Source organism: Piliocolobus tephrosceles, chromosome 15, assembly GCF_002776525.5.
Source record: "Piliocolobus tephrosceles isolate RC106 chromosome 15, ASM277652v3, whole genome shotgun sequence".
In the NCBI taxonomy this organism is placed as follows: Eukaryota; Metazoa; Chordata; class Mammalia; order Primates; family Cercopithecidae; genus Piliocolobus; species Piliocolobus tephrosceles.
The window spans coordinates 107,075,522-107,088,146 of NC_045448.1; the positions used below are offsets into that span (position 1 = coordinate 107,075,522).

The window sequence follows — 12,625 nt, forward strand, 5'->3', positions numbered from 1 at the left end:
CCTGCCCATGGACCAGCTCCACGGAGCCACGAGCACCGACGCCTGCCCACAGGCCAGCTCCACAGAGCCATTCACCCCACAGGCCAGCTCCATGGAACCACTCACACCAACGCCTGCCCACAGGCCAGCTCCACGGAGCCATGAGCACCGACGCCTGCCCACAGGCCAGCTCCACGGAGCCACGAGCAGCTGTGACAGTGTGTCTTGCCAACATCAAGCAGAAAGCCCTGGAAAAGCTTCAAGTTTAATTTTAGTTAGCAGGCTCCAGGGTATCCCAGTTATTTCAATGCCAGAGTACCCTTTCATAATGCCCAATTCCTATGATGTTAATAACAGTTGGACTGTAAGTTCCTCCACCCTCTCTTTTCTGTTTTCCAAAGCACCTGGGTGAATGAATGAATACTGTGAGAAAGACAAAAGTAGTGTGCTGACGCTCCTTACCGCTGTCGGAACTGCTCAGACTCTTTTCCGCATCCTGGCAATCATCTGGCTCCCGACAGACAGGAAACCAGAGCTCGGTTCCTTTAAAGCAGAGACTGCGGCCGAGCACGGTGGCGCACACCTGTACTCCCATCTCTTTGGGAGGCTGAGCTGGGAGGATCGCTCGAGGCCAGGAGTTCAAGACCAGCCTGGGCAACAGAGGGAGACCTCAATCTCTACATAAAATTAAAAATCAGCTGGGTATGGTGGTGCTCACCTGTGGCCCCAGCTTACTCAGGAGGCTGAGGTGGGAGGATTGCTTGAACCCAGGAGGCAGAGGCTACAGTGAGCCACGATCACATCACTGCACTCCAACTCGGGTGACAGAGCAAGACTCTGTCTCAAAAATAATAATAATAACGTTCTTGGCCGGGCGCGGTGGCTCACGCCTGTAATCCCAGCACTTTGGGAGGCCGAGGTGGGCAGATCACAAGGTCAAGAGATGGAGACTATCCTGGCCAACATGGTGAAACTCTGTCTCCACTAAAAACACAAAAAAATTAGCTGGGCGTGGTGGTGGGCGCCTGTAGTCCCAGCTACTCAGGAGGCTGAGGCAGGAGAATCACTTGAACCCAGGAAGCAGAGGTTGCAGTGAGCCGAGATTATGCCACTGCACTCCAGCCTGGCAATACAGCAAGACTTCATCTCAAAATAATAATAATAATAATGTTCTTTTGTACATTAAGGTCCCTGACTTAACCATGGTTCAAATTACAATTTTTCAAATTTGATGGTTCAAAAGCAGTATGTATTCAGTAGAAACTGTACTTCAAACACATATAACCATTGTGCTTTCACTTTCAGTACAGCAGTCAATAAATTACATGAAATATTCAACACTTCATTTTACAATAGCTTTGTGGGCCGCGCGCGGTGGCTCAAGCCTGTAATCCCAGCACTGTGGGAGGCCGAGACGGGCGGATCACGAGGTCAGGAGATCGAGACCATCCTGGCTAACACGGTGAAACCCCATCTCTACTAAAAATACAAAAAATTAGCCGGGCGAGATGGCGGGCGCCTGTAGTCCCAGCTACTCAGGAGGCTGAGCAGGAGAATAGCGTGAACCCGGGAGGCGGAGCTTGTAGTGAGCCGAGATGGCGCCACTGCACTCCAGCCCGGGCGACAGAGCGAGACTCCGTCTCAAAAAAAAAAAGAAAGAGCACTTACACCAGCCTCACCCTGAGCATCATGACCAACTACGGAAGTTGCCTTTAGTACTCAACAGGGCAATCCTTCCATCTCCACTGCCCCAATCTCTGCTTGGTGACTGCTCAACTGTTGAAAGCAGCAGCTGGCTGAAGCCAGACACCAGAGTGAGCGTTTTCTTAAAGAATCTAGAAACGTGAGTGCTTAGAACACCAAAGGGACAGCTACAGTCTTCCACGTTTTCCCTAAAAAGAAGGAAGTCTGGTGACCTGCCTGGAAGAAACGGAAATCTGCACTTGCAGGTTCACCCCTTGCTCCTGGACTGGCAAACAGCTCACCTACCAGCAGAGCCTGCTAACGCCAAGCACACAGCACGTGCATGCCAGGCACTGGCCAAAGTGCTTGATGAGTCTCCGCCCGCAGGTGCACTTACCCACTCTTATCACTAACAGCAGAGGACCCTGCGCTACAAGAGGCTGAGCAGCGTTCCGGGACCTGGGAGCAGGCAAGGGCAGGATGGAACCTACTCCGCTGATTCCAGGGTTGCACTGCTGGCCACCACACCAGGAGAAGCACCCCTGCCTCGGGCTCTGGCAGCCCACATGGAGTACTTACCACCACGAAGCTCTGTCTGGACCCAAGCCCAGGCTCCCTCCCCAGGGCAGGGTAGCATGGCCACGTTCTAGGGACACAGCCAAGAGCACCCAACAGTCTAAAAGAATAGTTAGAGCTGCCTACCCAAGCCTCCCACCCTTTCCTGAGCTACAGTAATAACAGTAACTTAGCACCCAGGCCTCCTGCAAGGAATAAGGGACGAGATTACAGAGAGAGTGCCCATCAGCTCCTGGCACATAGCAGTGCTCAGTCAGGAGTAGCAGTCATTACCACAAAGCCTGGCTTCCTGCACCGACAGGCCAGGGGCTCTCGACAGACAGTGCCAGAGACGTTCTGCCACAAATACCAAGAGGCTTTGCCACTTCTTGGTCTCACAGCAGACAGCTTTTAGGGTCAAGCCCATCCACCACCCTGGGGTGCCCTCACCCTCACCCTACAGGAGTGCAGGTGTGAGAAGCATGGCTGTTGGCCAAGGTGTGAGCACCAAACTCTGGGGAGCACCCCTAAGGATGATGCTGGGGAGGACTGCAGAGGAAACCACACCTTCACATCTGGAAAGTATTGGTTTTACCTTCAATCTCCGAACTGCTCAGATAAACAGAGTGAAAGGAGGGATGAAAATGCGGAGTGAAGGGAGAACTTGAGACCTTACAGATAGAAAAGAGTTGGTTAGGCTGGGTGCAGTGGCTCACGCCCGTAATCCCAACATTTCGGGAGGCCAAGGTGGGAGGATCACTTGAGGCCAGGAGTTTGAGACCAGGCTGGGCAAAATAGTGACACCCTGTCTCTATATAAAATTTTTTAAAAACAGGAGATTAAAAAGCAAAAAAAAAAAAAAAAAAAAAAAAAAGGCCGGGTACAGTGGCTCACGCCAGCAATCCCAGCACTTTGGGAGGGTGAGGCAAGCGGATTACCTGGTTAGGAGTTCAAGACCAGCCTGGCCAACGTGGTGAAACCCCGTCTCTACTAAAAATACAAAAATTAGCCAGGCATGGTGGTGTGCACCTGTAGTCCCAGCTACCCGGAAGGCTGAGGCAGGAGAATTGCTTGAACCTGGGAGGCGAAGGTTGCAGTGAACCGAGAACGCGCCACTGCACTCCAGCCTGGGCGACAGAGGCGAGAGAAAGGGAGACTAAGTCAGCATCCATGGAGTTACTTTTGGGGAAAGCAAAACGTATGTAAGTTTCCCTGGCTTTACTGCAGATAAGGGATTGACACCTAAATACCCTTAACTGCAGTAAAGCCAGAGACCTTAAGAATGCTCTGAAGGAAACATCACATGTTCAGTCAATTTGGTATTACATGTGTGCAGACAACGTTCCAGATACCTGGAGACTACCCTCTTCTCTGTGTTCTTCTAGTTTCTATCCAAAAATTTGGACCTGCTACAAAGCCAAGCACACAGAAACACTCTGGGAGAGGGGAAGAGCTGGGGGATTAGAGCCAAGCGGACATACCCCTCCCTGCAAATAGGATGTGTGTAGGGGTGCCGTCCTGACGCGGGGGTTAAAGTGTTCGCTGTGGAAAGGACTCATCCCACGCTCATGGATGGCCTTTAAGTATTTCAAAAGGTGATTCCAACCTGCAAGGCCAATACCGTCTCGAAAAGGGACCTCAGAGGTCTCACTGCTCGCCACGGGGGTGGGACCATTTCCTCAAGGCTTTCATAACTCTCCATCCCTTTTCCGGGAGAGGGCACTGGCACAGGCGTCCCCTGCACCATGCCCGGGATGTTACCTCGCTTGAACTCCTCCAGGACAGCGTCCAGTTTGGTGTCGTTGAAGACGAAGTGGAGCGGATGGTTGTAGAAACGAGTGATGGTGCTAAGCGGTGTGCAGTCTTCGGGATCCACGAAGGCCAAGTCCTTGAGGTAGAGCATGTCCACGATGTTGGAGCGCTCCTCCTCGTACACGGGGATGCGCGTGTGGCCGCTCTGCATGATGCTGGCCAGGACGCCGAAGTCCAGCACGGTGCTGGCGTCCAGCATGAAGCAGTCTTCCAGGGGCGTGAGCACGTCCTCCACGGTCCGGCAGCGCAGCACGCCCTTGCTGAGATCGCTGTAGGGGTCGCCGCCGCCGCGCGCCAGCTCCAGCACCCGTTCCCGCAGCCGCCCGGGCCGCGCTGCCAGCTCCAGCAGCTGCCCCACGGGCAGCGCCACGGGCAGAGTGAGCAGGACAGCCAGGCGGCTGAGGCCGAGCGCGCGCGGCGCCAGCACCAGCGTCCAGCGACCGCTCACGGCGGCCGGCACCACCTCGCCCACCAGGAACACGAGCCCCGCGCTGCCCAGCACAGCAGGCACCACACGCTGGCCGGCCGCGCGGTACAGCAGCACCGCCAGCGCCGCCTGCGCCAGGCTGGCCAGCAGCAGCAGCGCGCCCAAGGCGCAGCCGGCCCAGCGACGCGCGGGCTCCAAGCGCCGCGCCGCCGCACGCTCCGCCTCCGAGCCGCTCTCGCGCAGCACCTGCACCTCCGCCGGCGCCAGCGCCAGCGCGCTCAGCTGCAGGCCACGCGCCAACGCTGCCAGCGCCAGCAGCCCGGCCGCCCCCAGGCCCAGAGCCCAGGGAGGCGCCGCCTCCTCGGCCGCCCCGCCACCCGGCTCCACGCGCACCGCCAGCAGCGCCGAGTGCGGGCGCACGGCCTCGGCCCGCAGGCGCAAGCGCAGCAGCGCGCGCCACTCGCCCGCGGGGGCGGCCGCCTCCTCCCGGCAGCCCGCCCCCTCAGGGGCCACCCAGGACCAAGAGCTGTTGGCGAAACCCGGGCCGAAGAGGCGCAGGAGGAAGGTGGCGTCCGGCGTGTCCCGCGCCGCCCCTCCGCGTACCCACCCCGCGCCCGCAGCTCCATCCTCCTCCAGACAGAAGCCCAGCACTCGCGGGCCCGGCGCGGCGTCCCCCGCGACGTTGCCCAGGCAGAGCGCGGCGAACAACCAGCCTAACAGACCCGCCGCCGCTGCCGCAGCCGCCATCGCCTGCCGCCCCCTCTCGGCCTCTCGCGCAGCCTACCCCGCTCGCCCCGCTCCTCCCCAGACCAATCGTTGCCGGTCTTCGGGCTCCTTTGGCCAATAGGCGGTGGGCGGGGGCGGGCCCCAGGGTCGGACTAGGCTGCGCCGGGGAGTAAACAAGCGGCCGCTAGGGGCGGGCCGGGGGCGTGGGGCTCTGGGCCCGGCAGTGTCTGCGGCAGCTCCGGATGCGCGGGGTGGCAGTGGCCGGGAGAACGCGGGGCGGCGGGCAGGGCCTCCCAAGCCCGGCTGTCCTCGGCCCGCGCGCGGCGCCCGAAGTCCCGTCCTCCCGAGGCTGTCCCCGGCGCCCGGAGGCCGCGCCAATGCTCTGGGAAGTTCCCGGCTCGGGAGCGGAGCTGCCGCTCGGAAGAACCTCGGGTCCTGGCGCGCCTGAAGTTAAAGACCAGACGGAGAGTTAAATGTGCGAGAGATGTGCCTTTTTCTTAGGAAAGACCCCCGGTACCAGAAAGGTTTTCGACGCGCCGACCTATGGGGCTAAGAGGACTGAAGTAAGAACCAGGGACTGAGCGCCCGGAGGTTAAGTTTATGGAAGATGTTCATCGCTCCGGACCCTGCTAGAGGTCTGGGGACGTCGGACACAGCCCCTGCGGTCCCGCCGCGGACCCCGTGATCAATACGCAGACACAAAAAAATCACTACCGCCTGGAATCTGGACAGCTACCTCAAGTTATTAGTATCTTACAGGAGCAGAGTGCAGCTCAGACTTAGCGTCCGTGCTGGGTTCTGGCGCCACCGGCCTGACACCCAGGTCAGCGTCCCAGCCACACGAGGCGGCGGCATTTCTGTCAGGAATGACTACATCTGGTGATTCCACTTCTCATAGCTCGCCGCTGGGAGAATACCACCTCGGGACTAACAAGATCTATTCGAGAGGATCCTCACTGCTGAAGCGATTTTAGAAGATGGTGTGGTCTGTTGACAGTATGGAGGTTCTTTACCCATTAGTTATAATCTGTATGTGATTGGAAGGAAACAGACCAACTGCTAACACCTCTATAGATGTTCAGATTCAGTAATCTTTGTGTTTTTCTCTACACTTTTGTTTTTTCAAATTTCCTAGCACAGGAAGACTGACTTACTGCGCATGTCATTTTAAATGACCTTTATAAAGACTATAGAAACAATTTGCTATGTCATGAAAGTAACAATCAAAAAAAGTATGCACATTGTGGCCACAAAGTAAAACGTGTGGAAGGTAATGTGAAAAAAAAAAAAAAAATGAGTAAGCTAGTGGTGAATGGCCAACGGAAAAGACTCTGTAAAAAACTTTTTAAAAGATGGTACTAGTGGGCCGGGCGCAGTGGCTCACGCCTGTAATCCCAGCACTTTGGGAGGCTGAGGCGGGCGGATCACGAGGTCAGGAGATCGAGACCATCCTGGCTAACACGGTGAAACCCCGTCTCTACTAAAAATACAAAAAATTAGCCGGGCGAGGTGGCGGGCGCCTGTAGTCCCAGCTACTCGGGAGGCTGAGGCAGGAGAATGGCATGAACCCGGGAGGCGGAGGTTGTGGTGAGCCGAGATCGTGCCACTGCACTCCAGCCTGGGCGACAGAGCGAGACTCCGTCTCAAAAAACAAAAGATAATAGTGTATTTTTAGAAGATGGTAATAGTGTCTCTTCTGCATTGTAAACCCAGAGCTGTGACCAGGCCAATGGGGCATCTCTGTGTGCTCCAGTTTTCATTATCCAGATGATGATCTGTGCCCTTTGAGTTTACTTTACTTTTGCAGATTACAGAGTAAAGCCGCCAGCAGAAGCAATAAAGACATTACTGGGCCTTTCCACTGGATCATCATCATGCCTCTGAAGAAAAAACAAAAGTGCAAACATTACAATAGATTCAGCTCCTTTAGTTCTCACTTCTGTCTCCAAGTCAAGATAAAATACTGACATGGAAAGAGAATGGATGACATGCTTGAAATGAATCATGTTGACCGGGCGCGGTGGCTCAAGTCTGTAATCCCAGCACTCTGGGAGGCTGAGATGGACGGATCACAAGGTCAGGAGATCGAGACCATCCTGGCTAACACGGTGAAACCCCGTCTCTACTACAAAATACAAAAAACTAGCTGGGCGTGGTGGCCGGCGCCTGTAGTCCCAGCTACTCAGGAGGCTGAGGCAGGAGAATGGCATAAACCTGGGAGGCGGAGCTTGCAGTGAGCCGAGATTGGGCCGCTGCACTCCAACCTGGGCGACAGAGCGAGACTCCATCTCAAAAAAAAAAAAAAAAAAAAGAAATGAGTCATGTGCCTGAAGAGTCATTAACTAACAAAGAACAGTTCCAGAGGAAAGCCAGGAAAAACTCCCCATGGATTTAGAGACAGAGCTCTCATCTTTGACATGTTATTTTTTCCTTGTCTCAGGCTTCCTTGGAAAACAACCAACCTATAACTAACTTCCTGGGAATAAAGCTTCAGGTAGAAGAAAATTTGATCAAACCTGGAAAACATAAGTGGTCATTTAAATTGTCAGTACACAAAGATACAAAAAAATCCAGTATGGGGCACGCAAACCTGCTCCTGGAGTGGTTTTCCATTTGCAGTAGAGGCCTCAACAGTCCTTCACCATCTTCCCCTGTGGCTGTGCCATTCTTTACCCCACCCCTGGTTGGCATCAATGGAGACATAGCCACTTGACCTTCAGACCATTGTTGGCCCTCCCTGGGCCATTTTCCTTAGTGTTCTTTTGGATCAAGACATTTCCATGTTACATCTAAATATTTATTCTTGAGTTTTAAACCCACTGGCTACTTCCTGCTCATCTCTCAAGCCTTAGCTCATATGCTTCTCCCTCCGAGTCATCTTCCTTGACCTTCTTGACTAGGTTGGTTCAAGGTGATTGGAGCTATGTGCTCTCCCCACATCAGCCAGTACATCCCCTATTGTAACATGTATTCACTTATTCAACAAGTATTTCCTGCATTGAGTCCGTGCAATGTACCAGGTACTGTTCTAGTGTTGGGACTGTAGTGGGAATAAAATTAAGTCCCTACCCTTGTGGGGCTAGATTCTAGTGCAAGGACAATGGAAAATACCAACGTCTATATTTTAATATCTGGTAGTAAGTGCTATGGAGGGAAAAAGGCAAGATAAAGAGACAGATGCTGGGGTGATGCTGATTGAGATGGGCTAATCAGGGAAGCCTTCTCAAGGAGATGGCGTTTGAACTGAGGCTTAAATGAAACAAGGGGTGAGCCTCACCAAGACGTAGGAGACGTGTCCCAGGTCAGGGAGACAGCAAACGTCCTCCTTGGGGTGCTGGGGAGGTTCTTTACCAAATTCACAGAGGGGTTGGTAGTACCTGGCGTGCCACAGGGGCTTAAACGCGTGGAACAGATGGATGAAGATAATTTACAAATCTTGCCCTAGACATAAACGTTTGCCTGTGTACCCCTTTTATCTGGAACATCCTCTTTTGTTGCCTACCTAGATGCCCCCAGTTAGTCTACTCCATTAAACTTTGCATGCTTGGAGCCCCTGGTCTCAGCACCCTCAGTCACACAAGCCGGCCTGCAGCACCTATACAGCACCATAGGAGTCCCCTGCAGAGCTGCGACTTCGAGTGGGTATAGTGACGGAACTCAGGTCCTTCAAGGGATGAGCACTCCAGCTTTGAAACCACAACCAGCCTGTAAGTGTGGACGAAAAGGCAGCTGCATGTTATAAAACAGTATCACTCATACTTTCGGATCCAGCTTCTTTCAGTCCCGTGGGTAGGAAGGAGGGGCAATTTGCTGAAGCCCACTGCCCTTCCAGTACTCACAAGCCAAGGGCCCGGTGGGACCTGTTTCACAGGACTCATTCTCATGGCAGCTGAGCACATCTGTCCTCTATGTCTGCCAGCAGCCACGACCCTCTCCTGTGATGACAGCCTTGATGCTATTTAGAAACTCCATTTCCGATTGCATCTCACTGCTGAACGGTCCTGCAATCCTTTATTGGCCCTTGCCCCGTCACAAGAGAGAGCCAGCCACAGCCACTTTTATCTTGACAACATACTAAATAGCGACAGAACAAACAGGCAAGTTGTAGACTCACCAGGATTTATAGATATTTCATTTTTTATTACCAATCAAAAATAAATTCCATATATCGCTTAGCAAATATTATCATTGTTTTGTGACAAAAGACACAAGAGTCATAACAACAAAACTCCCCGAGAGTCAAACTCATAACGCCAAAATAAATCACAAAAATATACAAATTAAAATATTATGCAAAATAAATACGGCGGCTGTGACCTGCCTACCCATTTGGATGCCATTTGCAAAGGTCTCCCTTACACAGAAGACACAGCGGGCAGGACCGTTCCAGGGTATGGCTCATCCCAGGAACCAGAGGTTGAAATAGGAAGTGAAAAATTGCACTGGGAAGAGGAAGTCATCAGACCAACAACATTTGGAAATGATGATGACCCTCTGTGAGAAGGGATGATCAACGGGCCAGGGAAGAGGAGGGTCGGCCAGTTGGTGGTAACCGTGTGCAGAGAGGTCACTGTGGCGGTGTGTACACCTGCCCCTTTTGCTTCCCACACCCCCACCAATGTCTTCTGCTCCACCAGGCAGTCAGGGCTCTGCCAGCTTCCAAAAGGACTCGGGAGCAAGCTGCTCCTGGAGAAGACTAAGGGCTTTCCCCCAGTAGGGAACAAAAGTCTGGTGTCTTTGTTCCTTACAGCTGAGAACCCACGGGTGTCACCACCTTCTCTCCAGGCTTCCAGGAGTCAGTTCTATGGCTAGGAGACCTCAGACTGGCCAGGGGTAGGCATACTTGGTACAAGACAATCCCTGGTCCTAAGAGTTAGGATTCTCTAGGCACCTGGAGAGCAGGGCACTTGGGGTGAGGAAAGGAGTGAATAAATAATACTCAGGCGGAAGGCCTGCAGTTTCACCGGCCAGGCTCTCAGGACCCAGCTCCTGCTGCACCCAGCAGAAGGGCCGACGTGGACCTTGGTCCCACAGCCTCCCCGACTCTGGGAAACCTGGAGTTCTGCAGCAGGGCCTGATTCGGCCCCAGGGAAGAGGCGCCAGGGCAGCAGTTCACATGGGGGCAGAGCTCTTGGTACAGTACTACTAACTTCAGCAAGGGCAGGACGACCTCTCACACTAGGATCACACCTGCGAGAAAGCAGGGTCGCAAGCTGCATGCCTTTAGGAGGAGCTGTCCTCTCCTGAGGTTCCATACGTGGGTGGATAAGGCCGGGTGAGCCTTGCCAGCCGCAGAGGAAAGGACATAAAGAACCTGCTTCCGTGGCTTCCCACACATCCTCTTGTCCCCATCCCCAAGAGGGACTGAGGCTTGGGGGTTCGAAATAAGGAATCTGGGAAAAAGGCTTCAGTCAACAAGTGAGCCTTGACTCTCACTGTGGGGTGGTACTGACTGCTAACAACGCAGATGCCGACGACGGACACTTCCTTCTGGAGCCAAAAGGAAGAACCCAGACAAGTCACCTCCAACGTCAATGCCCTCCTGCCGAGGGGGAACCTTTGGTAAAAGTGAGGGCAAGGCCTGGGGAGCAGGGGTGAGCAGTCGAAGGCCTGAGACCCTGCCTAACACTTGAGTCCGCCCCGTCACAAACGGGCCAGTTGTCCAGAGGGCTGGATGGGAGGCAGGGTGGGGAGGTGTCTGTCCTCAGCCGAGTCCTGACTCACCAGGAGAGGCTGTCGGCAGAGTTCTGGGAGATTTCTGGGTACAGCGGTTGACAGCAGATATGCTCCACTCCATAGCTCGGATTATCATGTCCCTGATCACAGCTACCCAGGAGCTCTCGGCCTCACCACTGTCAGATAAGCTACGGCGCAGGTGCGCAGGCAGCTAATCTCCATACCATTTGGTTCTTTGCTTCCTGTGAAGAGCTGTCTTCCTTCCAAGAGATAAGCCTCCGCTGGCAGGCTCTGGGATCCCACCTCCGGAGGAGGAAGAGGAGGCGGAAGGGCGAGCTCCCTCAATCAGGGACACAAGCTGGAAGGCCGTGGCTGGGAGCAGATCATGTCCATTGCTTCCCAGGACAAGAAACCCTTCTTCTTTTATAGTTCTTAGGAAAAAAAAAATTTTTTTTAATAAAGTTCCTTAACCCTGTCTTCCCTTCCCAAAATGATATTTAAAAAGAAGAGCGATGAGCCTAGTTTACAAATACTCTCAGTAAAAAACAGCCTTTGCTCATGGTCGCCGGCCCACTGCCCCACCTATCCAGGGCTGGACAGTGCCACCTCAGAGCTACTCAGAGGTCCCTGGCAGAGGCCAGATCCCCCACAGGCTGGGGGCCATCTGGCTGCTCAGTCAGACAGGCTATCTGCATCCTTTCTGGACTAACAGGTTCCCTCTCTTCATGTGGGCCCACTGGGGAGGCCCCCGCAGGGTAGGCGGGGGGCCCCGGGCCCTCCTGTCAGATGGCATTCTCGTGGGAGGCTTTGTGCAGCAAGGAGTTACGCTCGTTGAGAAGAGTTGTGGTCTCATCCACCACGGGCAGCTCGGACTTCTCGGCCAAGTTCTCCATGTGGGTGGTGCACCCATCTACGGGAAACTGAGGGCTGTTCTCCATGCGTGAGGCCAGCAGCCCGTTCTGGTACTGCTGCCGAGTGATCTGCATGAGGAAGGGATGAGTTCATGGAGGCAGAGGCTAGGAGGCAGACCCTATCACCAGGCCTGGAGAAACAGGGCCAGGATTGAGGCTGTGAGTTGAGGGAGAACATGACCAGTCAGGGTCTCTGGAAGCCCTTACAAAGAACAAGGTGCACGAACAAGAGCGGAAAGCACCTCAGGGCTGGTCATGGTGGCTCACACCTGTAATCCCAGCGGTTTGGGAGGCTGAGGCAGGCAGATCGTTTGAGCCCAGGAGTCTCAAGCCAACCCCGGCAACAACACAGTGAGACCCCATCTCTATAAGAAAAAAAAACCCCAAAGCCACATGCACACCTGTAGTCCTAGCTACTCAGGAGGATGAGGTGGGAGGAATCCTGCAGCCCAAGAGTTCAAGGCTGAAGTAGGCTATGATCACACCACCGCATTCCAGCCTGGGCAACAGAGCCAGATCCTGTCTCCAGAAGAAAAAGGCATCTCGGGTTTGGGCCCACCATGCTGGGTTTGGTGGATTAAAGAAGTAGCTGGCCGGGCGCGGTGGCTCAAGCCTGTAATCCCAGCACTTTGGGAGGCCGAGACGGGCGGATCACAAGGTCAGGTGATCGAGACCATCCTGGCTAACACGGTGAAACCCCATCTCTACTAAAAATACAAAAAACTAGCCAGGCGAGATGGCGGGCGCCTGTAGTCCCAGCTACTCGGGAGGCTGAGGCAGGAGAATGGCGTGAACCCGGGAGACAGAGTTTGCAGTGAGCTGAGACCTGGCCACTGCACTCCAGCCTGGGCGACAG

The 12,625-nt window shown here is 54.3% G+C and overlaps 2 protein-coding genes across 2 annotated transcripts in view; both read right to left on the minus strand.

The window, feature by feature from the left end:
- Positions 1 to 6,365, minus strand: part of CNNM3 (cyclin and CBS domain divalent metal cation transport mediator 3) — a 9,633-nt gene extending 3,268 nt beyond the window's left edge. Inside the window, exon 1 of the mRNA XM_031934228.1 lies at positions 3,824 to 6,365. Within this exon, the coding sequence (XP_031790088.1) occupies positions 3,824 to 5,203 (1,380 nt within the window). The 5' untranslated portion in view covers positions 5,204 to 6,365. The remainder of the gene's footprint in view (positions 1 to 3,823) is intronic.
- Positions 6,366 to 9,292: 2,927 nt separating this feature from the next.
- The window catches only part of CNNM4 (cyclin and CBS domain divalent metal cation transport mediator 4), a 47,912-nt gene continuing 44,579 nt past the window's right edge, over positions 9,293 to 12,625 (minus strand). Inside the window, exon 7 of the mRNA XM_023211463.3 lies at positions 9,293 to 11,838. Within this exon, the coding sequence (XP_023067231.1) occupies positions 11,641 to 11,838 (198 nt within the window). The 3' untranslated portion in view covers positions 9,293 to 11,640. The remainder of the gene's footprint in view (positions 11,839 to 12,625) is intronic.